General features: G+C 41.7%; 2 protein-coding genes and 1 pseudogene across 3 annotated transcripts; 1 reads left to right on the top strand and 2 right to left on the bottom strand.

Annotated features, from left to right (window-relative positions):
- Nucleotides 1-293: 293 nt before the first annotated feature.
- Nucleotides 294-7,485, bottom strand: Znf416 (zinc finger protein 416). Its single transcript, XM_004866566.4, has 4 exons — nt 7,261-7,485; nt 6,969-7,007; nt 4,571-4,697; nt 294-2,464 (listed from the first exon to the last, which is right to left on the bottom strand). The coding sequence occupies exons 1-4, from the start codon at nt 7,348-7,350 to the stop codon at nt 903-905; spliced, it is 1,818 nt and encodes a 605-aa protein (XP_004866623.2). The 5' UTR covers nt 7,351-7,485; the 3' UTR covers nt 294-902.
- A 69-nt stretch (nt 7,486-7,554) lies between these two features.
- Vn1r1 (vomeronasal 1 receptor 1) lies at nt 7,555-26,476 on the top strand. Of its 2 annotated transcripts, XM_087200882.1 has the most exons (6): nt 7,555-8,404; nt 8,682-8,988; nt 12,970-13,123; nt 14,520-14,676; nt 23,012-23,332; nt 24,936-26,476. In XM_087200882.1, the coding sequence occupies exon 6, from the start codon at nt 25,307-25,309 to the stop codon at nt 26,228-26,230; it is 924 nt and encodes a 307-aa protein (XP_087057008.1). In that variant the 5' UTR covers nt 7,555-8,404; nt 8,682-8,988; nt 12,970-13,123; nt 14,520-14,676; nt 23,012-23,332; nt 24,936-25,306; the 3' UTR covers nt 26,231-26,476. The 2 variants fall into 2 exon arrangements, with proteins under 2 accessions (XP_087057008.1, XP_087057009.1); XM_087200883.1 differs by lacking the exon at nt 12,970-13,123.
- On the bottom strand, nt 13,620-14,382 carry LOC101714615 (vomeronasal type-1 receptor 1-like; annotated as a pseudogene).
- Nucleotides 26,477-27,693: the final 1,217 nt, after the last annotated feature.

The following is a 27,693-nucleotide window of genomic DNA, read 5'->3' as shown; positions in this document are numbered from 1 at the left end:
CCAAAGTGCATGTTAGGTACACACCCTACAACTGAGCTACACTCTGGCCCTCATAGTAATCTCAAGTTTCACTAAAAACAGAGGCACGGGGGCCACAAATGAGGGCTATAAAGCCCCACATAGCTTCCTAGGTCTCAGACAGCAGAGCAAAGTAGGCCAAAGAATGACAAATAAGACTTTTTGCTCTATATCTCTACTGAGATATACAAAGTGGGGGCACCACAAAAGCTGATTCTTTTTAATACAGCTTTACTCCCATCAAAAATTGTGAATACAACTTCAAAGACTGCAGCTAGATTTCAATAATAAAGCATTTATTAGTGCATAAACCAGAGCAGTCTGAGGCTGAGTTACCAGCTGGTGAATGGAAGGCTGCAAAAATCAACCATAAATGTCATGAGACAAAGAATCTTCATGAAGGTCAGCCACTCCAGGAAGCATCTAGCAGACTGCAGATCAGATCTTCAAATAACAAATGGGTCAGATGTACATTTTAATCAGTCAGAAAAATGAACTCCCCCCTGAAGGCCCAGGCTGTTTAAGACTTCCTCTAGGAAATAAGCAAGCAGTATTTGATTTTCCTTAGCATGCTGGGGAAACTGATAACGGTGCAAGGCGGTAGAGGAAAATGGCTTCTACCAGAAAAACTGGCAGTGACAGAACATTGACAAGGGCCTTGGACTGTTTAGAACAGGCACAGCAGCTCCCCTAAGCTTCATCCATACTTAGAACTCAGGGGGAATCTCATTTTGCTAGGTATATGGAAGTATGAGGTTTAACTTCAAGCAAGTGGTTCCCTCACAAAGGCTAATACTGAAAAAAGAAATAACACATTCCCTATAGGTCTGAGGCCTTTCTAAAGTATGAACTTTCAGGAGTTAAATGGTGCTCGACCTCAAGCTTCAGGCTTCTCCATATTTGTTGTCTTCACAAGTCCTCTCCATGGTGTGAGATTTTCGGTGGAGAATGAGACCAGAGTGTTGTGTAAAAGATTTCCCACATCTGCCACACTCATAAGGCCTTTCTCCAGTGTGAACTACCTGGTGTTGAATAAGGGCAGACTTTTGGATAAAGGACTTCCCACACTGACCACATTCATAAGGCCTTAATCCAGTGTGAATTTTCTGGTGTTCAACAAGGGTGTAGCTTTGTCTAAAGAATTTCCCACACTCACTGCACTCAAAAGGTCTTTCTCCAGTGTGCGTCCGCTGGTGCCGAACAAGTTTGGATTTGAACATAAATGCCTTCCCACATTCCCTACATTCATAAGGCCTTTCTGCAGTGTGAACTTTGTGATGTTTATTGAGGGTCGCCCTTTGGCTAAAAGATTTTCCACACTGGTCACACTCAAAAGGCCTAGCTCCACTGTGAATTAACTGATGTTGAATGAGGCTGTACTTTAGGCCAAAGGATTTTCCACACTGGCTACACTCATAAGGCCTTGCTCCAGTGTGAATTATCCGGTGTTCAAGCAAGCTGTGGCTCTGTGTGAAGAATTTCCCACATTCACCACACTCATAAGGCTTTTCACCTGTGTGAGTTCTCTGGTGCCGAACAAGAGTGGATTTGGACCCAAATGCTTTCCCACATTCTTCACACTCATAAGGCCTTTCTCCAGTGTGAATTCTGCAGTGTTCAATGAGGTTAGAACTTTGGCTAAAGGATTTTCCACATTTACCACACTCATAGGGCCTTTCTCCAGTGTGAACTCTGTAATGTTTAATAAGAGTAGCTCTTTGGCTAAATGATTTTCTACACTGATCACACTCATAAGGTCTTTCTCCAGTGTGGATTCTGTGGTGGTCATTCAAGTGGGAGGTTTGGCTAAAAGATTTCCCACAGACACTGCACTCGTAAGGCCTTTCTCTATTGTGCATTTTCTGAAGCTGAGTAAGTGAGTACTTGCAGGGGTAGGCTTTCCCATATTTGGTAGATTCATAAAGCCTTTTTCCAGTACAGATTCTTGGGTGGTGAACAAAAGTGTGTTTGTGGCTGGAAGCTTTTCTTAATTCACCCCATTTGTAATGGCTTATTCCAGTAGGAAAGGTCTCCCCAAACTCAGTGATTGTGTTTGACTTCTCACAGCTGGGACTGGACGGAGGCTGGATAAAATCCAATGTGGACAAGAAGTCCTTTCCAACTATCCCCCAGGTGAAGGTCTTTCCTGACACATGCAATCTGCAGCTCTTCCTAAATGAAGTGTTGTCCAATTCCCTTTTCAAAGCTTCCTCTGAATTGTGAGTGTTCTGGTCCTGGTGAAGGTTTGGATGTGCACCCATCAAGTATGGTTTCTGTGCAGGTTCATCTGTCATTTGCAAAATATCTTTTAGGACTGGGACACAAACTTCACAGGGGTGAGTGTCCTGGGTGGATGAACTTCTCTTTGGAGTTGTGACCTGTGATGATCCTTCTGTAGAAACCTGCTCAGAAGCAATCTCTTCGTTCTCCATTCCATGCCAACAAACTGAAAGCAGAAAAGTATTGATAAAATATATGTTGGCTATGGTGGGAGTTGTATTAATTATTTTTAAAAATATTTTGTGACTTTTTTTTTGGTGGTGATGGGGCTTAAACTAGGGTCTTATGGATGCTAGACAAGTGCTCTACCATTGAGCTACAACCCCAGCCTGATTTTCTGATAACTTTGCCAAAAGCCAACCTTGGTGACATGTATCTATAGTCCCAGTTACTCAGAAAGCTGAGGCAGGAGGATCATTTGAACCTAGGAGTTCAGGGACAGCCTGGGCAATATAGCAAGACTCTATTAACAAAACCAACAAAAAAACATTTTGCTGGCCGGGGAAGAGACTGCCTCTCTCAGAGCAAGACAATTCAGCACACCATTCAAATGCAAATTAATCAATCAAGAGCCCATATTCCATACCATATTTTCTATATGGCCTGAATGTAATATTCAGAATGTAATATTCCTCTGCCCTTAGTAGCAACTAAGGTGAGACACTTTGCCCCAAAGCCTTCTGAAATTATTCAGACTACCAGTCCTAAACTGTTTACCATGATGTGCCTTTTGTGCAGAAACTCCAATAAAGGTTGTGGCTTAACGTTTCTGTTCTGCCCTTTCTGCTCTGACCACCAGGCGCTTCTTCAAATGGCCCCATTTGGTGTAGTGCTCATGTTCTATTGTCACCACAAGTAATTAATTCTATCACTGCCGTTAATCTTTCCATGCTGTCACTCAATTACCTCTATAAGTTTAACTACAGGTACATGCTGAAATAGGAAAGGGGAAGCCTCATCAGATACCTATCAAGGAACAAATCTATAGTGAATTTTTCTGAGGATGAGGGAGCTACAGGCAGGGCAAGAAAGGGGCTGCCCAGCAGAATGGGGCCTCTAGGAGCCATAAAATAGAGGCCTCACCAGACAAAAGGCAGAAGACAGGGGTATACCACATGAAGGACAAGCAGGGCCTCCAATATATTCCTCTGCCAACATATTTCAGCAGGACCTTGTCATCTGGTGTGCTATGCTGTGCTGAAGGTTGGCAGAGTCTAGAAGCAAGAAAACTTAACTGGAATTGAGTAAGATACTCCACTGTGTTCAAGCAATTATTTAATGATATACGCACACCTCAGGACACAGTTGTGTGTGGGTCAGTGCTAAGAAATACTGTAGAGGGGGCACAGCAAAGAAGAGGTGACCCGTGCAGGACAGAAAGGTGAGAGCTGCATAAGGCTGGAGGCTGCAGATTAAACAAGTCAGTAAAGTGTCAAATAAAATTGAGAAAAAGTAGAAGCAAGGTGCCCAAAGGAATTAGCTCCACAGTTCTGGGAGACGCAGGATTAGAAAACAGCCTAAAATGGGTGCACACCTATAATCCTAGCACTTGGAAGACTGAGGCAGGAGGGCCATTAGTTCAAGGCCAGTTTGAACTATATATCAAGACCATCTCAAAAAAAACAAACAAAAAACAAAATGAAGAAATATAGTAAATGCTGTGCTTTTCCTGCTTGCCACTCATTAAGGCCAGGTGTCTTCTGAAACTATAATGCCTGTTCAGGGATCTCACATCCCTACTTGTAGGACTACATGGGACTCACATGAAACAAGTGCTAAGGAAAAAAAGAGGATAGGTAAGCCTCTAGTACTGGCCTAATGCCACTCAGCACACCAGAGACCACAGGACAGAACATTATTACAGAGATCTTGAAGAAGATTCTGGCAAAAACACCCCATGGTCTGTCTAAATATTGATCAGAAAAAATGGCCCCAAATCCTGACACAATGCAAGGTCACCTAGGAGGAAGTGCAGAACTTGTGACATAAAGTCACACAGGTGAGGACACTGTGATCCAAAGAGGCTATGGATAAGAAAGGTGAAACCAATTAGGCAGACTCAAGAGCTCTGGATTCTCTCCTGCATTCTTTGGAGCAGTACATTTCAGACTTCTCAGGAAGGACACACACCTCATCCCTGACACCACGGCACATATGCCAAGACTGGGAAAGTCTGCAGGGCCTAGGTCTGGCGAGAACAGTCCTAACTCTGGAGGAAAAGTGGATAGACAGAAACCAGTTCAAGAGTGCAGAGTCAGTGTGAGGGCCTTACCCAGTGAAGTTACAAGTGCAAAGTTCTCCAGCATCACACCGAGGTACAGGAGCCTCTGAGTCTCATCAAGAAGCCCCCACTCTTCCTGGGAGAAGGAAATGGCCACGTCCTCAAAGGTCACACAGTCCTGCCATGGTGAGGACAGATCTTTCCATGATCAGCTTCCCTCCCGCAGCCCCAAGTTCATCCTCCCATATGTTCCCACTGCTCACCTACTTTCCTAACACCCACCTCTGGGCAGTTACAGGTGGCACTGATGCCCACCCTCTCCTCATGGTCCCACCAATCACTGTGTCCTCCCAACAGGCAGGTGGGCCAGGAGATGTCATCTAAACTCTGGCATTCAAGACTGGATCCCTACTAGTCAGGCAGTTTTCCTGAGGGTCTCAAATGTAGGCTCGCCCTTCATTCTGATGCCCTCCACAGTCCTATAGCTCATACTCCCCTCCATGTGATTTTAGCCTTTGTACCACACTTCTCACACAGCCTCATTCCAGTGGCCACCTCCACCCTCCTGCCTAACATCACAGGCATCTATGGTGCTCCCTCCAAACTGACATAGGGTCCAGTACCACTCAGACCTCTGATGGGCCCAACTGCCAGATGCAGCCCCTATCCTGCTCTGAAGGCCTCTGAATTAGTCTGCATTCATTACTAGAAAAATTATCTGAGGAAAGCTACTTTATAAAGAAAAGAGATCTATTTTGGCTCATGGTTCTGGAGATAGAAGTTCTACAAGCCTCTTTGGAATGGCCTTCTTGATGGCAGTCTTATATGCCAAGGGACAGGAGGAATGTATGAGAGGAGACATGTGTGCACAGTCTCTCTTCTGGTAAAGCCATCAGGACTCAATCATGGGTCTCTATGCTAAAGATTTACTCTAGTTCTAATCACCAGTTGGAATGAGCTTCTGGCCTCTTAAAACCTTACACTGGGCATTACATTTCAACATATGAAGCTTTGGGGAACACTCAAGCCATATCTAAACCACAGAAGCTTCTTGCCTATTCTGCCACCCAGAACCCCCTGTAGATCTGACACCCATAGCCCTCTTCTACATGTACCACACTTGACATCCCATCTCTGTTAAATGTCTTCTTCTCCTGTTCACACTCAATGCCCAGCCACAGCAGCCCTCTACCTCAGGCTCAGTGACTCTCTCAGATGAATACTTGTGCCTCTAAGTTTATGCACATGACTGAAGCTTCCAGACACACCAAAGATTATTTAAAAATCCCAGTGGATCTGAAGCGTGCAAAAAAACACTAAACCTAGTTTCAGTGCCTCAGTTACTCCTAGGCTTTCATATTAGTCTCACGTCCACTCATCCCTTAGAGCTTTGGCAACCTGTCAGCTCTTCCTCTTAACACATTCCTCACAGCTACTTCTCTCTCACATGTCTTTGTGATTCCCACAACCACTAGGTATAAAAGCATAAGGCCCAGTATTGACCCCACTCTCCTTTTCCTGGGCTACTAACTGCATTACCAGCAAGACTAGGCCTCCCCTTTCTAACTGTGACCTAACCTCATTGGGCAAGCACAGACCAACAGCTTGTGGCTGTAGCTATACTGAATCCCTCCTCACAGTCCAAGTCCCTTGTGGCTGGTCAACTACCCATTTGGTGTCTAAACTAACTGTTGTTTGAAACATCTCAGACTCCAAAGATGTCCCAAAACAAAACTTGATCTCCCCAGTTATAAGTGACCCTAATACAAAATTCATCCCAGTTAATGGAGCTTCAATACTTCTGGCTGTCAAACCCAAACAATCTTGCTTTTACAAACCCTGACTTACTCTCTCACACCTTCAAAAATCTGTAAGTCTGGCCTTCCCCACTTAAAAAACTGATTTAAAATCCAACAACAACCACCTCTATGGCCAACACAATGATCTGGCCACCACCAACAGTCACCTGGACTACTCCAGCAGACTTCTCACTCTTCCTATCTCACCCTCAAACTCAATGTTGCAGCCACAGGGTGCCTGTGAGGACCTAGGTCTAATCACCTCCTTCCTGGTACACAAAGCTCCCACTGCCCAACTCATTCCCAAAGAGACACCAACATTTGAGAGTCATTATAGGTCTGACCCCTGCACTCCAGATTTTAATCTCCATAAGAAATAAAGGAGACCTGGGGTTCCCTAAAACTTTCCTTCAGCATTCGCTCACCTGGTATTTAAGCCTGGGATAACCTTCCCACGGCTTACTGGAACTGGTTTCCAGCAATAGGAACAACTTCATAGAGCCACTAGCCTGGCTGTGTGGTCCTGGGTTTAACGTCTGTTCAGTACTTGGAGCCAAGGGCTACAAGAGCGCCAAGGCCGCCTGAACAGAGAAGTCCCCGCGACAAAGAGAGATGAGTACCAGTGAGGCCTTGGCACAACCTCCACTCACCTGTGCGAAGTCCATCAGCGCTTGTGGAGTCACGGGAACCTGTGGGAAGAGGAAGGAAGTGAGAGGCCAGTGACCGCTATGGGCCTCCACGGGCTCGGGCCTCCTCGTCCCCTGCCCAGCCCCAGAGCCCAGCGACCCAGGGATGACTGAGTGGTGCCGTGATCCGCGAACACGAGGCTTCAGCCTTCCAGGCTCGGCGTCATTCCCTCCCGGGCCGATCTAACATGGGACAGCTCCCTGAAAACCCAAGCTCTTCCACAGCCCCGCTCCAGTACCCGGACGGAGACCGCACCCGAGCCCGCACTGCTCCGGGCTCCGGACGCGGTGAGGCCGAGGTCGCCGCGCTCGCCCAAGCCGAGTCGCACACAGCGACCGCCGCCATTGGACACTGCGGCGGGGCGAGGTCCAGGATGCGGCTGTCACCGCTGCTCAGCGCTGCTCACGAACACCAGGGAGGACTCCCAGGTCTGGGCCCGCCCACAGCTCTCCCCCGGATCCCAACGCGAGAGTGAATGACTGGTCCACGGAGCCAAGAAAATGACTCCGGGAAGCAATAGCGGAAGTCCCGCCCTGACCTCTGCAGTGGACACAGGAGCCGACGAGGGGCGCTCCTTGGCTCAGCGTCTCGGCCCGTGATGCGCGGCGTTCTGGGTAGTGTAGTTCTCGCAGCCCCTCCTCCGGGTTTTCCCTGGTCACTCGTCCGGAAACCTGGCCTGGCGGCCACGGCAGGAACACCAGAAATGGCTTGACCTCCAGCCGCCTAGGCAGGGCGGGGGAGGGCAACTTACTTCTCTTAGAGCGTCCGCGATCCCCTTCTGTGCAGTCGCTTCTGTGTGAGACACCCAGAATTTACCGATAGACAAAGAATATGGGAAAGATAAGCGTTTATTTAGGCCACTGAGAACACAGAAGGGACAGCGGGCAGTCAGGCTGAGAGGTTGGAGGTGAAGGCGCAGCAAAGAGGCTGAGTTGGCAAATGTGATGTCTTAAAAATACCTTTCCCACGCATCCTGGCCTTCATTGCCCTTTCACAAGATCGTCATTGCAGCTAACGTTGTACATCGAAGCTGAAAATTGCTCTTGCTTATGTTATAAAGAATCTATTGGCAACGCCCCCCACCCAAAACAGGCTTTTTGTTGTAAGAAAAAAAGAAAAGTTTATTCTATTTAACAAGGGCTAGAAATTAGGAGATTTTTAGCAGCTAGCTGGGGAAAGCCGAGTTTATCACATTCGTGTGTGGATGGGCTAACAATGGGAGAGAGATCGTGGCACCTAGCTGGGAGAGATTTCATCCATGAGTGGATGGGCTAACACCAGGGGAGAAAGATATTAGCAATTAACTGGGAAAGGAATTAGACTTATATAGGTATTGAATGAGCTAAGGAATCTGGGGTGACATATTTACGACTCAGATGCCCAGGGAAGGTCTGTTCAGGTATGTATACAATTACTGAACTTTTCGGCGCCAAGGGGTTGTAAAACACATTTTTTAGTCCATTTGCCCTACTTACTGGGAAGCTGCTAGTATTCGCTAAAAGCAGCCTGTTTTTTCCTGTTGATTTAGGGCAGGCCTGATGGTTTAGGCCTCAAAAAAGGGTGTCAAAACTTAGATAAGGGTATCTGAATGTTAATCATTTTGGGAAAGCTATAACATTAGCCCAGGGGAGGAAAGGGTAGTTTTTGTATTTACTGTTATCTTGTGTTTGTTTTAGACCTCATTAGTGCAGAGCTTCATGACTGTCCAGGACTTGCTGGGAAGAAGTGTGTTATGAAAGAAGTTTGGGTGCAGAGAGTTTTCACCCTGTGTGCTTGCCCCCTTCAGGACCCTAAAGGGAAGATGCTGCCAATGGGCTGTGGGGTTCTTTGCTCAGCTCATGTGGAGAATTTACAGATTAGGGAATGCAGCTCCACCTTCAGCGCCAGCTCTATCAGCTCTTATCGTTGGCAGCCCTCCTTGCTTGTTGGAGCAAATTACAGATGGGCCTTGAGTTCCTGCCAGCCTCTGAAATGGTGACTCCAGTGAGTATGCATGCAATCCCTTATTCTCTGCTGCTAGCTGCGTCCAGTGTCCCCAGCCCCAACTCTTGGCCACTTTTGGCTCTTAGGCCATTTTGTACCAGTGCCCTTAGGTGTTACCAGCACTTAGTGTACGAGCTCAGCATACTGTACTCAAGGTACAAATCATGAATGGGCAAAAATATGCCATTCAAAAGGTGCTTTATTAGGATTTCTGCTATAGCACTGGGATTAAGCAGGAAGACTGACAGCTAAGGGTATGGGGATATTTCTTATGAAAGAATAAAGGTCCAGGCCCTAGGCACAGTATCAGACTTTCTGTTTGATCATGGGCAGGAGGGGAGCTTCTTGGGGACCTGAATGAGGAGAGCTGCAGAGGGCCAGAGTCATCGCAGATAATTCTAGGAGGGAAGTTTGTTGCAACCAAACCAAATGTCTCCTGGAGTAGCTGTGGCTGGCTGTGAGGCACTTGGGCAGCCAGGAAAGAAAAATAAGTGGCTCAAGGGGAGCTTTGAGCCCGTCTCTCCTGTCTCAGCTTGTTTGGGGAAGCCTTGGACCTTTCTGCAGCCTACACAGCCCCCTGGGGTCTGCAGAATGGGAGAGTTAGGATTTGGCTGCTGAGGAGACATGCAGGACTTAGTGGGGGAGGAGGCTTTGATGACCTCCGCAAAGGAGCTGAGTACTCCCTGTGACTTTGCTGGTGGCCTTGCACCATGGCATCTGGTGTCTCTGTGCACCTGCTCCCAACCCTTGACTTGGTCCCTCACCTTCCTTTACATCTCTGAAAAGAACTAAGGATGTCACCTCAGGAAGGCTGAGCATGAGACCTCATTTGAGACCTGCCCCCGTGAGGTGCCAGGAGGACATGTGCCCTGTCCACCCTAAGGAAGAGCCCACTGAGGACCAGCAAGGCTGGAGTACATGAAGACCCAAATCTCACTGGAGTGGTGTCTGAAAAGCAGTCCAAGCCAAGAGTGAATTCCTTCTGAACAACTGACCTACAGTTATCAAAAAAGAAAGTTGAAAAATACTTGGAGAGAGGTCGGAGAGTGAGGATCCCTCATGGGACAAGAGTAGTCTAAGTAGAGGCCACCAGGGATAACTGTTGCTCTGAGTTCCTCCTGACCCTGTGATCAGCTTGCAGTTCTGCCCCTCCACAAAGGGACCTGTTACGTCACCTGTCTCTCCTAAGGTGGAGCCTTGCTGGGTCTCCACTGAGACAGTTTAGGCTGTTCAGGAGGAGTCATCTCCTGGGTACTAGGAATTCTAATACCACCCGCCCATTGTAGCCAGTTCTGAGCCCTGCAGCCCTTCTCTGCTGAGCCCTAGGGAGTCACATCCTGCACAGCCCACAGCTCAGTGTCACACCAAACACCTTGTGAGCCATGATGCTTCTGAAGCATCTTTAGGCTTCATCTTTATGCCTCTCCTCCTTTGTCAGGCTGACACTTGAATTCTAGCTGCTTCCTCGGCCCTGAGCTCTGTGTCCATGGAAGTGCACAGAGAACAGTATGAAATCTCAAACCTATCTAAAAAAAAGAAGATAATCTTATTTAAAGAAGATTTCTCTTTCTAGAAATCACTTGAATTTGAAAAATTATTTTCCCAGCTGAATAAGGGAAGAAAAATCCCAAAATGAGAGGCTCAGGTCATATTATATATTTACCTTAATTCAAAAGGGATGTTTCCAATTCCTGCTGTAGATTTATTTTGCTCTGTGGAGTTTGCTTGCTAGAAGGAGTCTGAATTTCCCTAAGGTCACCTAGGAAATGGGAGAGTGTAGGGAACAGGGAAAGGGATTGTTACTAGAACCTCTGCAGTAAGTCCTAGTCTCCTGAGAGCCACAACAGCACAAGGTGAATTAATTTATTAAATAGAAAAGATAGAAAAATGAGACGTGGAGAAGAAGCTGAGCTTTGGGCCTGATCAGTGCCGCTCTGGGCACAAAGAGGAAAGACCCTGAGCTTGCCACACCTTTATTCGGTACATCGGGAGAAATAAATGTAACAGGTGGCTCAGAGGAGGGGTGTGTGTGTGTATGTGTGTGTGTGTGTGAATCCTAGAACAATGAAGAACTATGCAGATGAAGATTTTGTTCCTCACCAGGATGTCTTCAGCTGGTATAATCCTGCTCTGGAGCATCACAATATCACCAGACCATTGAGGTTTTAGCCATGGCCGGAGGCCAAAATGGAGTTAAGTCTCGACCTGCCATAGCTGGCCTGTAGGCGGAGAACTAGGCTCAATCATAATTTAATTGTGAAATGATTTTTCCCCAAAATTATGTAGAATTGCTCCCAGCAGGAGTGGAATGTGGCGGGAAGGGTTGAACATTTGGGCTGAAAGTCTGATAGAAATTAGCATGGGGAAGAGCAAGGGAACCTCTAGAAATGGAATAGGCTTTTAAAGAGGCTCTGGGGCCCCAGAAGAGGCATCAGCCCATGTTTGTGCACTGGTAGTGGGTAAGAAGCGAGGGAAAGATAGATGAGAAAAGGGAATATCAAAAACAGGAGTACATTACATCAAATATCAATATATAATTACTAAGAATAGGCACATCAAAACTATGATGATAGACTATTTCACATCTACCAGGATGGCTGTTGAAACATAAGCAAAAACAATAACAAGGCTTTTGGTAAATTGAAACGCTCATACACTGATGGTGAGAATGTGATATGAGGCAGTTATTGTGGAAAACACTGTAGCAGTTCCTCAAAAAGTTAAATATAGAAATTTCCATATGATACCACAATTCCATTCTTGGCTATATACTCTGAAGAACTGAAAACAGGGATTCAAACAGATATCTGTATACCCACATCAATAGCAGAATTATCCACAGTATCCAAAAGGTGAAATCAACCTAAATGTCCATCAATGGATGAATGGATTTTAAAAAGTGAAACCTTCAAATAATGAAATAGTATTCAACCATAAAAAGAAGATCAGTTATGATATATGTCACAACAAGGATGAACTTTGAAAACTATGCCAAGTGGTATAAGCCAGATACATGTATGTGACAAATATTGTTCAGTTCCATATTTATGAAGTATATAAAATAGACAAATTTATAGAGACAGAAGGCAAGTTAGAGGGTACCAAGGGCTAGATGGAGGGAAGAAAGAGGAGTTACTGTTTACTGTTTACACAATTTCTGTTTGGGTTGATTAAAATAGTTTTGAAGCCAGGCATGGTGGTGCACACCTGTAATCTTAATACTTGGGAGGCTGAGTCAGGAGGATTGTCATGAGATCAAAGATGGATTGGGCTCCATAGTGAGTTCAACTCCAGCCTAAACTACATAGCAAGATCTTATTTCAAAAAATAATAATAATAGAGTTTTGGAAACAGTGGAGTATGTGCACAGCAATAATGTTAATTGAAATATACAAGAAACACAAGCATGGTTTCTCTTACAGGAGAGACCCAAAACATAAATAAAAGGTCAGTAACAAAAAATAGGGAGATAGATCTTTTGCACATGGAAATGGGATCAAAAGATGATGGAAGGGGAGGAAATGGAAGGACAGAGGATAAAATTGAGATGTGTTATGTACATGTATCAATTCCCACAAGGAAAGTAATCATTATGTACTGAAAATACATACTCATAAATAAAAACCGAAAAAAGAAAACACAACACTGAATTTTACATTACATATAATTTACTACTATATGCCAAAAGCACCCCAAGTAAGAGCTTCTCCAAATCCACAACTCAAAACTTTCCCTCTACAGTACTATTTCAAACTTCCATGAACTTTTCCACTGAAGCTAAAGTAGTTGCACACATAAAGTCCATGTTAAATCCCTTATAGGATCTAATGGCTCCAATCTACATAGAATGACACATTCCTACCAGGAATGTGAAAATTATTACTACTGTAAATATTGACAGTGATAGAAGGAATGATTGATGTACAGAAAAAGTCTCATGGTCATTGCCAAACTAAGAAAAGTTGTTTTCTTGTCTGGCAGGGAAAATAGAACTCAGAGAAATGAGTATCACTGTGAGTGAGTACAAAAAAGGCACTGAATGTTTGGAAACATGAAAATGATATCATAGAAGTATTCAGCAGCCACTGGCCTGGAATTGCAAATAAAGTTATGCAAACATGCAAAATGGAACAGAGTGAGTAAAATGAACAAAAGGAGATTACAAAGATCAAAATGGTGCGTGTGGCTCTGGCCTCACGGGAAGGTCTGGGATAACAGCTATTGTTGTGGATTTCGCTGGGAGCAACTGAAAGACTCACAGGAGATGGAGGAGCAAGGGTAAAACAACAAAATTTATTTGCTAGCAGGCCAGCCCCACAGGAACATGCCTTCAGGGACTGACCCGGAGTTACATTGGTGGCTTACATTTATACTCTAAACTGGGAACTCTGGTCATGTGATTCACAGAAACCTTAGGGTCTATGTGTACTTTTGTTTGTGAGGCATGGTGACTGTTATCTTGGTTCAGACATCTGGCCTCACTTGGGTGGGAAGTTGCGGTTACGCAGTGTTGCAGGCATTTGCTTATCTCATGCTTACAATCTTGTGGTTGATGGTAAAACATCTGGTATTGCTATTCTGAGAAAGCGAAACAAGTGAAGCAAGTTATAGAAGCAGAATGAAGCAAGCAGTTATTTTACATTTTCCTTAACACTGTGGCTATGGATATGTTGGACTCGCTGGTTGTGTCTGTGCAGGACCAGGACTATGGAGCCACTGGTCCCGACCATGAGTGCAAAACATATAAAGTCAATTGGGAAGAATAAGAATACAACTAGAAATTTTATGGATCTATGTGGAATGAATGAGGAACAGCATCCATAATTTATTTTCACACTTAAATTTTTGCTGTACATTTGACCAGTCACTTTGAGGGGAGCAAAGAAATTTACCAGCGGATGCAGGATCCAGTAGAGGAAGCACCTGAACCCAGTGCACTTTGAGGATCTTACTCTGAGCTCTAGCCATGTAGAGAAATTGGGACAACGTTTTATAGCCTGAAAGCCATTGAGTATACATAGTGCTGAGGGTAAACCCTCTGGCCACTATGTGTAGGTAGAAGACAAGTTTACATCCAGTCTCACCTAGTAAACAGTTCAATCCAAAAGCTACCATTGTCTGAGGGATCCCTCTAGAGACAAGTACAAAGGAACTGGCTAAGACAAGCCAGTTGAGGATCATGTCAGTGGGTCTCACATTGTTTCCCATGAGCAAATTGAAACTATGAAGACAGAGGAGGGAGAAGTTTCCAAGGATTCCCACTGCTGTCTGAATAAGGAAGATAACCCCCATTCTCAATGTAACGGCAGCCATCACACCAGTATATTTGGGACAAGGATTTAGATTGAAGCCAAAGGAAGGATAGTTTGACAAGAAAAAAATAAATGTTACCATCACCAGGCTCAGTCAGTGTCAGTGCTGAACATAACACATTTCCTCAGTTTAAATGGGCATTAAGTATGTGTACTTGTTGGGAACAGTGGCTATTGATGAAAGTTCTATTTTGAAACAGTTTACATGTCTATCTGCAGGACCCAGGTCAATGCGTAATGGTCCATCTATACAATAGGTTTCCATACTAATAAACAGAATGAGGAAGATCACCAACACTCTGGTCTAGTTTCCAAGTGGATGCTTTCTGAAATGAGAAGCCACATGCAGAACTGCGTGAAATATGCTAAAGCTTATGTAAGTATGTGGAACAATAGAAATACAGGAACAGAATATGTATAAATACATAAGCAGAATATATATAGCATAGGCATTTAGAAGAAAATTTTGCCATAGTGATTACTTTATATGAATATAATTATTTCACACAATTTTTAAACATTACTGAATGAATTAAATGTTTTCAAAACATAAACTTCAGATGTTAAAAAATGGCTGAATATCCAGTTGGTGGCATCTTTATTACAATGAAATACTTCAAGTGAATTGAAAACACAAAATTTCACTCTATATGGTAGAAGTAATGTGTTGAGCTGAGCTATCTGTAAATATATCTTAATCTTTGTATATATATTTTACTAAAAATCTTTGCATGTTATTTTTGAAACAAGCAAACATATATATGAAAAACAAGGCTTTCTATGTAAGAAATATAAAGTTCTATGTACATGGAAATATAAAGGTAAAATAAGTAAAACTAACATAACTTGATAGGAATAAGCAATATTAACTCATTTAATACTTTATCTTTTTTTGGTGCTGGCAGTTGAACTCATGGACTTGCAGTATTCCACTGTGCTACATTCCCAGATTTCTTAATGAATTTTAAATGTATATTTAAAGTATAAAAAGAATATAGAAATATATATCCTTTCTCTTCATTTTTTTTTTTTTTTTGGTACCGGGGATCAAACTCAGGACCTTGCGCTTTCGAGGCAGGCAGCAGAACCACTGAGCTAAATCGCTGGCCCTCTTTCTCTTCATATTGAAAAAAATCTAGAAATTACAGACAGCCATGTAACATTGCTTAATTCTAGCACCTAGATTTTTGAGTCAATACAATTTCTCAGTATAAGAAAGCAAAGTGTCTTCTAGTGATTGGAGAAGACTTTAGGAATAGAAAAAGCTTATCCTGGGTCTGATGTAGGAATTTTCCAAGATTTTATTGAATGATCTAGTCAAATAATGAAGGTGATGAAACTAATAGAAGCATTCATGTAGGTCATTTGAATGGGTCACAATCCAGGATTCCTTTCGAAGAAGCTAAACTTAACAATATTGTGCAATCCTAATTCCAAGAATTGATGCACAGGAAGTAATACATCTGGTAAAAAATGATACACAGCCTCTAAGGTTAATACTGGGAGATATTTGGAGAACAACTCATTTTTCTGAAAACTGATAGAATATCAACCCTTTCTCATACCTGTGTGTACGGCTATAGTTCATGTTAAGAAATCTCTCTCCAGGCAAACAAACCTGACCTGTTGTGGGTGAGACTTGAAGCCACACAAAAATATGTTCTGTCATCTGTAAAGACAAAATGAAGGAATGAAACAATAATTTCACCATTTTAGGGGAGACATCCCCTTAAAACAACACCCCCTTGCAGACACACTGATGTTTTGGTATTAAGTCATGAAGCATTGGGATGTCTGCAACTCAAGAAGAAACAAAGCTCCCAGCTGGACAGCACCTTACTGAGTCACTATCCTTCTGGACAGTCACAGACATTTCTATGGAGTAGGAATCACAGCTGTGAGATGCATATCCATTTTCACGGCTGAGGATTGAAATGTTTGCACATTTGAGGTGCATTCTAGGAAAACAGGAAATGCTATTAGGATCAATAATATTATTTAGAAAAAACACAAATCAAAATAGTCAGAAATTTTCATTTATATTTTAATAGTTTCCTTAAACTGAAAACCAAAAATATATTAGTGAAAGACAAGGGAGATTTTAGAAACATTAAGTATGGGGAAGGAAACATTGATTGCTAACAAAAAAATGGTATTTAAATAACAAAATTCTTTTTAAATAGTAGCAAAGGAGACTGTTGTCCTAGATGAATTTTTTCCAATGTTAGTAATTCAGTGCACACTAGTATGTTATTGAATAAAATTTCAATGAAAATGTTGACATTTATGAAGTTCTTTTACTAATACAAAAATTTTTAAACCAGTTTAATAAAAAATATGTATCGTACCATGTATAAAGTATAACAGTAACTGTAATTTGCTGCTAAAGAGCAGAGAAACGAAACAGGACACAACTTGAAAATGACCTATGTTTGCAGATACTTACATAAGAAAAGTTGATAGGAACTTACGTCTTGTTAAAGTGAATGATGAATTATTTGTGATAATGGCTGACTTAATAATATTAAAATTTATGGAGAATTAGTTAAGATTTTACAGGTACGTTTCTAGGTTTAATCTTAGAAACAAACAATGAGTGTAAATATAAAAAATGGCAAATCTCTTAGACAAAAATATTGCAATATATTTTTCATAATTTTGCCTGAGCTAAGTATTACTGTGTATGTGTCAGCCCTGAGGTTCCAAAATATTTTTAGTATACATGATTTTACAAAAAAATTAGACTGAATATGTTTCCCTACCCTCTCCACCCATTCTTTGCTGATCCCACACCTTATTCCATAGGCTTGGGGTGCCTGTCCCTCTAAGGCCTGTGGATATAAGCAATGTGTGCGTCTCCTGTGTTCTCTATTGGGGTTGCATCTGACAGACTATCATGTGAAATGAACACTTGCAGATCTATACCTTTTTAATAACCATTCAGAATGCTAAATACATGACATTTGTATATCTTTTCTATTGTTTTCCTGAGAAATCTTGCAATTTAACATTGAGTATTTAAAATCTTTTGTAAAAATATTGCAATCATGTTTCAATAACCAAAATAAAGGGAATAATTCATATGTGAGTGTGGGGGAAACGTCACTTTTGGTAAACAAACTGCTGACTACTGATAATGGAACCAGCCAGAGGAGGGATGCGTAGTGGGAAAGCGTGTCTTTTGCTTATTTGTGGTGGTGCTGGGGATTTAATCTAGGACCTTACACATGTACTAGGCAAACACTCTGCCACTGAGCTACGCTCAGGAAAAAATGACAGATTCAGAAGCTATTGCAGTGAGGGACGAAGAGAGACACTAGGCAGGCTGAAGGCAGGTGGGAAGGGACTCAGTAAGCATCAATATTATCAGAAAATATCAATCCCTAGTCGATAGATAGTGTTTGTGCCCATCCCAGAGAAAATGTAAGAGAGAGAAAAGAGAGGAGGGGAGATAGAAGGAGAGAGAGAGAGTTTTTGACTGAATTTTTTATGATGTGATTCTTTTGTAAATCTAACACTGATATGAAAAATATAGACACTTACCAAATGACATTTGAGGTCGGACCAGTGGGTGCTAGCTCAGCATCTGTTCAGGTGTGGGAAGGAGGAATCTGAGCCAAGATAAAGGTTGCCCTGCCTGGGAAGTGATTAGCATTTCAGCTGTAATTACAGAGACAGTATCTACAGACGGAGTTGGGATCATCTCTGGAAAACATTTACACTTGTACAAATTACTGAAAGGTATTGACATTGAATTCTAAAGCTCCATCAAAAGTCATAGAAATAGGTGGGAAACAACTTGTTATCGAAATAATTACAAATAAAAACAAAAGTCTTGGGTAATACCGAACAAGACAGAAAAGAAAAGTTAACTAATAAGTATAGAAATACTAAGCATGTCCTTTAGGATTATCAATCATTTTAAAGTTTGTCTCAAATTTTGATTTCTTTTTTAGATGTTATCTTATTATTGTTTTCATTCTTAAAGTTAGTATATATTTGCAATACATAGTAAATATATCCTTGTGACATTGGGGTTCTGCTTAGAAAGTCCTTTCCTGTGCCTTATATGAGAAACTCAGAGTAAAAATCATTTACAAAGCAAAGTAAAAGATAGACAATAGAAAACAGGGAGCTGTATCTTTTGCAAATGGGAAGGGATTTAGAGTTGGGGGAGAGAGTGGGGGAATAAAAAGAATTAAGATATGAGGGCTGAGGATGTAGCTCAGTGGTGCCACACCTGCCTTGAAAGCCCAAGGTCCTGAGTTCAATCTCCAGTACCCCAAAAAAGAAAAAGTGAAGTCCATGTACCTACTCCCTAAGATAAATGTAAACATTATGCACTGCAAACATGTACTGATAAAAATTAAATAAACATTAAAAATAAAAACATTCACTTTGGGGAATTGGTACATACACATATTGCATATCCTTTTCACTTACCCTTTCTCTCCCCTTCCTCCCATCTTCCCCCACCCAGAGCCCTTCCTTCTCCACAAAGTTTATCTCCCTGTTTCTAGTCAAAATATGCTTTCTTTTCAGACCTAGTTCACTGACAGTACTGAAGTTCACTGACTAGTTCACTGACTGAAGTTGAAAAGAAGTCAGTGAGTGAGAAGAAATAGTAAGAACAGCTCATTGGTTCAGATGGGACAGAAATGTATGATATCATACTCATTTAGTGTCCGCCAGGCATTTATTGGGCACTTTGATAACTACAGTGAACCAACAGTGTAGGGAACATGTAATCCAGCTGCTAGAGAGGGAAACACCCAATATTAAGCAAAATTAACTTACTCAATTATTTCTATGTCAGAAGGAAAAAAGGAAAAGAACATGGGCGGTCACAAGTTCCTGGGGCAAGAGAGGGTTTCGATATGGGCCAAGATATTGCTGGAAATGACATCAGACAATGGGAGCTTTTGACACAGGTGCAGTGGAAGTAGATTGGCCAAATAGCGCAAGCACACACACTACTGCACAGGCGAACGCTCTGGAGGCAGGAGAGGGCCATCAGCTGAACTGGAGCTTCAGATGGAGGGTGTCCCTGACTGGCCGAGAGACTGTCCCAACTGCTGCTCCCAGAGCAAAGAGAACAGCAGGTTTTTATCGATTTTCTAGGTCGGGCTGAACGATGACACTTTTCACTGGCCAGGAGTACAGTTCCGAAAGCTGCTCCTTCTTGAGATGTACTTGGACCCTTCTGGAGTCACAGTTTACTGGTCTTAGATTGTTGAATTTTTATGCATCTGGCATCATTGTTCTATGCAAAACATCCGAGGCTTGTGGGTCTGGGCCCTGTGATGAAGACTTCAAGTACTGGGGGTTCAGCGGCTTCTGAAGACACTCAAGGTCGGGGAGGGACAGAAAAGAGCAGAGAGAAAAAGAAATGAAAACACATACGAGCATATATTTGAGAATGTTCCATCACAAAATGTATTTCCAAATCTTTTGCCTTTTACTGCCTTATGTGAACATTGTCTTTATAGATTCTAAATACAACTAAATGATAAGAACTAAGGTTATGAAGTCATTTTCAAATTTTTAGAGGACAGTCTCTTTTATTTATGGAATTTAGATTATTTCAACACACTTTTATGGAAATTGCTTTGGCTTTTAAAAATAATCCATGAGGACATGTATGTATGTCTGTGTGTGTAGGTGTCCATGTGTGTATGTGTCTATGTGTGTATCTATTTCCAGGCATTGTGCTTATTCCAGTGACCCGTGTGTTTGTCATTATGTATATTATCTTGTTATGACAATAATTTTTTTTAAATTAACTATATTGGTACATTTCAGGTATACATTATGATCACATTCATCATTGGGAATTTGTACCTCTACATGATAGATCATAGTTCTTATTTTTCCCCATTCCCCTTCCCTCCCTTCCTATTTTGTAAATAGGGAGTTATCACAATAATTTAAATTTTTCTTATTAACATTGCTGATTAAATAATCATAGTTGTATACATTTATGAGGTACAATGTGATGTTTTGATACATATATACGAAGTGCAATGTTTAAATCAATTAACAAATTCATCACCTCACTTAGCTATCTGTTCTTAGCTATCATTTTATGGTAATTATGTTTATATATCAAGAGTTCTTTTTTGGTACTGGGGATCAAACTCGGGACTTTGTGCTTGCCAGGCGGCGGCACCACTAGCTAAATCCCCAGCACCCTATGGTAATTATTTTTAATTTCAAATAATTTTAAATTTATAGAAAAGCTGTAGAACACACCTCAAAGAATTCTCATAATACACTTTCCCAGTTTCCCCCCAAATTAGCATTTTATGTACCATAATAAAATAATTAGGGCTAGAAAATGAACATTTATACTGTACTGTGAGATAAATTGTAAATTCTATTTAAGTTTGCCAGGTTTTTATTTATGTCTTTTTTTCTGTTCCAAAATCCAGTCAGAATACCACACTATATTCAGGTGTCATGCCTCCCTGGTCTCTCCAAATACATGCAGTTCCTCAGTTTTCATTATGACATCTTAATTTCTAATACTTTTGGAATGTAATGGTTAGGTGATTTCTGAAATGTCCCCCAAGTTGAAATATATGACATTCTCTTATGGACAGTTCAAGGCTATATATGGTTTGGTTAGAATATCCAAAAGTAATATTCCCTTCTCAGTGGATCATTTTGAAGCAGCACAATGTTGAGGGTTTTGTCTCAGCAATGAGAAAGCAGGTAAGATATGAGAGAAGTTTGACAAAATAATTAGTAATCTATCTTACCTAAGTTCACGTGGTGAAAGAACTACAGCAGTTTATTTTGCTGTTAAACATTGGGCTATAAGGACCATTTAATAGATTTTACCTAGAAAATAAAACCAAACATATACATGAATGGAGAAGGAATGTTCCTGCTCATACATTAAAGCATTTCCTAAAATAGCATCCATAGGACTGGTCCTACTGTGGGCATCCTATGCTCTGTGTGACCCGTCCCTGTGGCCACAATTCACTGAACACACACTCTGCTCTTCTCTCTTATCCATGGAACTTACTGCTTCTGACAATATAATAGTAACTTCAATGAATTTGGTTGAGAGAAACAGGCCATTTGTGGGCAAAATTATCTTAATGTCTATGTTCTTCGTTCTTATTTTGTCCCCTTCCCTTGCCCTCCCTTCACCCCCTCCACCCTTCCCTGTTTGCAAAGACCTTGTTTCCAATTTTTTCCTCTTCTCATATTTTTTCCTTTCCCTTTTTTCCCTTCCCCTACCCCTCACAATTCCCCTGCTCTTTTAGACCTTTTCTTCCTGTTACACAATATCAGTTATACAGTATTTAAATTAATTACAATATTAAGATCTAGGAGACATTACCACAGATTTTACAGAATTTAAAAGGATATAGAAAGCATATTACAAAAATCTTTTTTGAAATAAATTTGACAACTTCTAAGAAGTACCTTGGAAGACAAATCAATGAAACTAACTCTGGAGGAAATATAAAATTTGAATAGCACCTATTAAAGAAAGTATATTCCTAGCTTGAAAACCTACCTATATGACAACAGCAGGCTCATAAACATTTTAACTGATAAATTATATCAAACATTTAAAGCAGAAAAAAGAAGGAACACTTCTCCCCTCATTTAAGGAAATCAACATTGTGCTAATCCTAAAACTGGATAAAGATAATAGAAGAAAAAAGTATGAACATAGATAGAAATTTGTTTAACAAAACAAACTCTTAGAAGTCAGATCTGGCAGTATGTAGAAAGTGGTTTTATTATAGGGATGGCAGTGTTGGTTCAACATTGGAAGATCAACCCCCAAAAGTAATCATTTTAACAGAGGAAAGGAAAAAGCCATATGATCCTGTCACTAGTTGGAGAAAGAGTATTGGACTAAATTCTACAGCTGTTCATGGTAAAAGCTATCAGGAGACTAGAAGTAGAACAGAACCTTCTCAACAGATCAAAGACTTAATGTCTATGTTCTAAGACATGCCCAATAAGCAGAAAATCATCTGATCCACTTAGGTTATTAAATAAATGTCTTCAAGCACTGAGTGACTATGCCCCATGATATTCCTGTCCATTTGACCCAGTTTTATTTATATACTGTCTTCCATTGAGTTCCAGTGCCTTCAAGTTCTCAGGAATAAATATTTGTATTTTCAGTCAAGATTGTAAGAGTGATTATAAATTTCACACAGTTGTGTGCTTATTTTTCTCTTTCATTCATTAGAGCCATATGTCTCTACTCAGCTTCCACCAGGATTATTGCTTATTTTGATATGGGGTCCCACCCCGAGTCTCTGCCCCTCCTGGTGAGCCTCGTTACTAATCATTTCAAAGATCCTTCAGAGACTTGCACATACACAAATGTTTCTTAGAGATCTCCCTTAGCAGATGCTGTCACTGCACTCATGGTGAAGTGACAATCACTTCCCGGCCAGGAGGTGAGGTCACAGGTTCCCAAACTTTTATCAGTGGCCCCTTTCCACACCTGACAATGCTGCCTGAACCCCACCACCTGACAGCAAGCTCCAGTCAGGTGAGTAGAAATGCTTTGGATTTTTGTTTGGTTGCTTTTTCTTTTGTGTTGGGCAGTTTGTGAAATGTATGTTCGTTTTGTTGCTTCTAATCAGTTGTACAACTGATCCATGGCAAATTACCCGAGTAATTTTATATTATTTCTTTGAGACTGAGGGTTTTTATGGTTGCAAATTTAGAGTCTTCGCACTTGATGTCAGGGAGCGCCCTCCACTCTGCTCTGCTCTCCGCACCTCTGCTCACCTCACCGGCTCTCCTGGTGCTCTGGACCCGAGTCTGCAGGGCTCTGTGCCTGTCACACAGATCTGCATCCGGGGTCTTGTCCATGGGCGACCTCTGTACAGGACCGTTGTGATGCCAGTGTCCCTTGCAAATGGACCAACTATGGACGGAATGACACCGGGAACCCTACAGCGCCTCTGATGGCTCCCAGCTATGCTATGTCACTGGCACTGAGTCCTCGGCTTCCAAACCCATCCACCACAGCTGCTCTGCCTCAGGTAAGAGTTGATTGTGTACAGGTGGGAAGGTAGGCTCAGATTCTGAGAAGGACTCCAGCCCAGAGAACCCAGGCTTTGGAACATAAAACAATAAACACACACACACATGCAGGTACATTTGGGACAGCTTTTATTTTAGAAAACCTTTGGCCTACCAGCACCCTATCCCCTGCACGATGGTGGCGGGGCTTCTCTCTTCTCTCCACTGCTACAGCTCTCTCTGAAGTTGCCCTCACTCATCCCTGACCAACACAGCTCCCTCACAGGCATCGCGTTCCCCTACAGGCATGGGACAGGTCAGATGGTGGGTTCCCAGCTGTCCGGCAGATGGCAAGAAGCTTCTGCTTGTTATCATTTTTTATTGAAAGCATGAAGATCTCTGGGGAGTCTGTAGAAACATTTCTAAAATGTATGTCCTTATTAGAAGATGGTGGCATTTATTTAAAGAAAAAGAAAGCTCATTCTTTTTCCCATGTTAGTGATTTAAAAAGGGGGGTGGTATTCAGGGAAATGTGTGGCTCACTATAGTGGCGAGAGAGAGAAGGGCTATATTATTTTCATTGTATTATTAATCTGCTACTCAGAATACCCTCTAAATTTATTTTGTAAAATATCAACATTTTTGCTCTCACTGAGATGGCAGGTTCATGTCCTTCTCCAAGAGTTGGAGTTATTAAGATCAGCCCTGTGTCTCCAAACTCTGAGCCTTCCTTGCCCTGTGTTGTTCTGCATTAATAAGCCTCAGTGATTAAAACACACCACAACTTCAAAGTTCATGGGCTCTTGTCATAGACTTGGTTTTGTAACAAGCCTTAAGATTCCTAATTTACCCCTCTGAGTTCCCTACTTGTTTTGTGAAATCATTTCAGGGTTATCTTTCAATTTTTCCCATTGTTTCCCTCCTCCTCTGAGTTTACTTCATTGTTTTGTTTTACCATGTGTCCTTTCTCCATGACTGATTTTTAAATTCCCCTTTGAAATCTTACATGATTCTTTAAAGTCATGAACCTTACAGTGATGATTCTGAACCAACTCACAGAGCGCAAAGGTCAGATGAATGAACACCCTGACCCTCCTGCCCTCTACACCCAGCCCTCCTGGAGTGACCCACATCTCTTCTTTCCAAGTTGAATAATATGTCCTCTTCAAATACAGCCGGCATATCTGGGGCATCTTGGCTTTTTTCTTTGAGAAATTTTAAGGACACCTGCAGCATTTTTCTCACACATCATGTGTCTTCGAGATGTTTTGCCTTCCTTTAGTAAGAACTGTTTTAGATACTATGGTCTTGGTACTTGGCATAAGGCTGCAAGGCTGTTTACAAATGTTACATTGCTTCATTGAAGAGAAAGTTACTATAAAATTATAGTTACTTGAACTATTTTTGGTAAGTACACATAGAGCACCACCGTGATATATAATCAAGCTCAGATTTTCATTTTACGGGGAATATTACTGATTTTGATATTTCACGTGATTAATATTTTTCAGTAATTATGTGAAATACTTAAACTACCCAAACTATAAATCAGGCCACTTCATAAACTTCATTTCTACTTTTCCATGCTGTTTGATTTCTCCTCCTATATTTATATTCTTCTAGTGCTATAATAGTGGGATCCTATGCTGCACATGTTCTGTATCTGGCCTTTTCGTGGACAAGGTACTTGAGAGGACAGCCCGCATCAGTGCACACAGCTTCCCTTGCTTATCCCTGGGCTGCAGCCCACCCTGCTGTGCATCCATCACCCTGAAGCAGACGCTGAGGCCATTTGCAGCACTGAGATGCTGAGGTCCTCACTGAGTTGCCTTTGCATATTTAAGCAAAATTCTATGTCATTTGAAATAAAAATATTCTGAATATGCTAAATATTGAGAATTGAGGGACTCAGTGACTGTGATAACATTTATCGCCATTTGGTTAACTCTTCACTCGTCTGACTTAAAACTGGTGCCCTCCAAAGGCCTTGTAGGATGTGCTCTGCCAACTTGGATTTGGGGATTGTCTTCCTCACTCAGACAGGACTTGGCCTTGTGGGAAACTCCTACCTGCTCTGTATGTATAACTTCACTGTGCTCATTGGACATCACTTGAAACCGACAGATTTGATTCTTAATCAACTGGTATTGACCAATTTGGTGGTTCTTTTCTCGAAAGGTGTCCCTCAGACATTGTCAACTTTGGGATGGGAATATTTCCTGGATGATGCTGGGTGTAAACTTGTCTTCTACTTTTACAGAGTGAGCACTGGAGTGTCCTTCAGCACTGTCTGCCTCCTCAATGGCTTCCACACTATTAAGATCAACCCCAGTATTTGTAGATGGATGGAGCTCAAGATTAGATCCCTAAAGTTTACTGGCTTCTGCTGTTGCCTGTGTTGGATCCCACATCTCTTGATAAATTCATTTCTTCCTTTAATAGTATATGGTCCATTGAGTAAGAAAAATCTCAGCATAGAAAATAATTATGAGTATTGTTCTTGGATAACGCCACAAGGATATAGCCCATTATATACAGCCTTGTATTTTTTCCCTAACCTAATGAGTCTCATCTTCATGATCTGGGCCAGTGGCTCCATGGTCCTGGTCCTGCACAGACATAGGCTGCGAGTCCAGCACATTCGCAGACACAGCTTTTCCCCCAACCCTTCCCATGAGGCCAGAGCCACACGCACCATCCTGGTCCTGGTGAGCTCTTTTGTGACCTTTTATTCAGTCTATGTTATTTTCAGCATCTGGATGACTCTAGTCACACATCAAGGCCAGTGGATGGTGAACAGCTCTGTCCTGGTGGCCTCATGTTTCCCAGCATTCAGCCCCTTTGTGCTCATCATCAGTGACTCCAGGATCTCACAGCGCTGGTTTGCCTGCAGAGAGAAGACAAAAGTTTTTTCCTAATCCTCTTGGCATTTTGAAAGTATGCTCTTCTCAAGATATTTGAATTTTATTTCAAAATCTGTTATTATTTGAGGACTCCTTTTGTCAAGACCGTGTGACCTTATCTCCCACAAAGACAGCCAAGTCTCTATTCGCTCCAGTTGCATCATGGAACTAAAAATTAAACTGGATACTTAGGTAAACTTAGATTTGTCATCCTAACTCTTACATTCTTCCAGGTGAGAGCAGATGGGTGTGGAGTTCAGAATATTTTAAAATATCATAATAATGTAGGAAATTCTGAGTTTATGGACCCATGGAAGTCTCTTACTTGGAGCCTTTTTGAAATTCTCAGAAAGTTTCTGTTTATTATTTCTCTTGTAAATGAATTCATTTTAAATTATAAATAATTGTGTGTATTCATAGGATACAATGTGATGTTTTGTCTATGTTTGCATTGTAGAAAAATTCAGTGAAACACCAGACTAATATCTATCATATCACTTATCCTTTCTTTCTTATTTTGCTTTATTTTTGAGCAGCAAAGGAGAATTTTGTTACTGACCAAGAATAGGAGAAGTGGGCAGTAAACTCAAAAGTTAACTTTTTAATCCATTGGTGGTGGGTGGTTATAGATATGTAGTGTGGTCTTGATCCCGAAGGAAGAGAAGGCCAAAAGCAAGAGATAATCTTGAAGCCATGTATGGATATGTATTCCAGAGCGAGCATGCAGCTATTGGTTATAGACACAGAACTGATCCTGTTTGATGTGTGTTTGTGTGTGTGTGCATGCATGTGCATGTATATATGTGTGGGTGATCATTATACACCTTATTGCTTTGAATTTATAGCATTAGGATCTAACTTAAATCCCAGCTTCCAGTGGTGGACAATCTTTTGATCTGAAGCCAATGATCAGCAAATTGTCCTTTCTCACTGATTAATATTACAGATATACTTGGAAGAATGAGAAAGTGTGACTCTGATTTATTTCAGTTACTTTTTATCTAAGACACACATTTTTCCTGTTACTTCACAACATGACTTTTCTGTTACTTCATTGCAAACAATGTCATAGATATGGCAGAGCATGTGCAAAACAAAAGGGAACTGTCACTTTTGCCCAAGGCTGCACATAGAAAGTTTCAAATTTCTTAACTGCTCCTACCTTTTTCCAAAAGGCAAAAGTGTCTTCCCATGAGATCTGAGGGAGTTCCTCAACTTATGCAAGCTGAGGGTAATTCTACTTGTCTTAGCTACTGTGGTATCTAGATTAAGCTTATCAAATTTCTTCAGGGACTTGGCCTTTCCTAAAGAGCAAAATCCTACTCTTTGGACTTGTACCTACCTAAAGTGGTATAGTAGTTTCCTCATTGTTTTGTTCTGATTACTAAGAGGAAAGGGAATGGATAAGGCTTCTACTTGTCAGTTTCCTCTTCTGGGATGGACACACATTGTGTGCCTGACTCTATGGAATGATGTGT

This window comes from Heterocephalus glaber, unplaced genomic scaffold (assembly GCF_053883595.1).
Source record: "Heterocephalus glaber isolate CG9 unplaced genomic scaffold, H.glaber_assembly_v1.0 deba00001745, whole genome shotgun sequence".
NCBI classification, from domain to species: domain Eukaryota; kingdom Metazoa; phylum Chordata; class Mammalia; order Rodentia; family Bathyergidae; genus Heterocephalus; species Heterocephalus glaber.
Note: the sequence above shows the minus strand (reverse complement) of the source record. Positions and strands in the feature narration are given on the sequence as shown.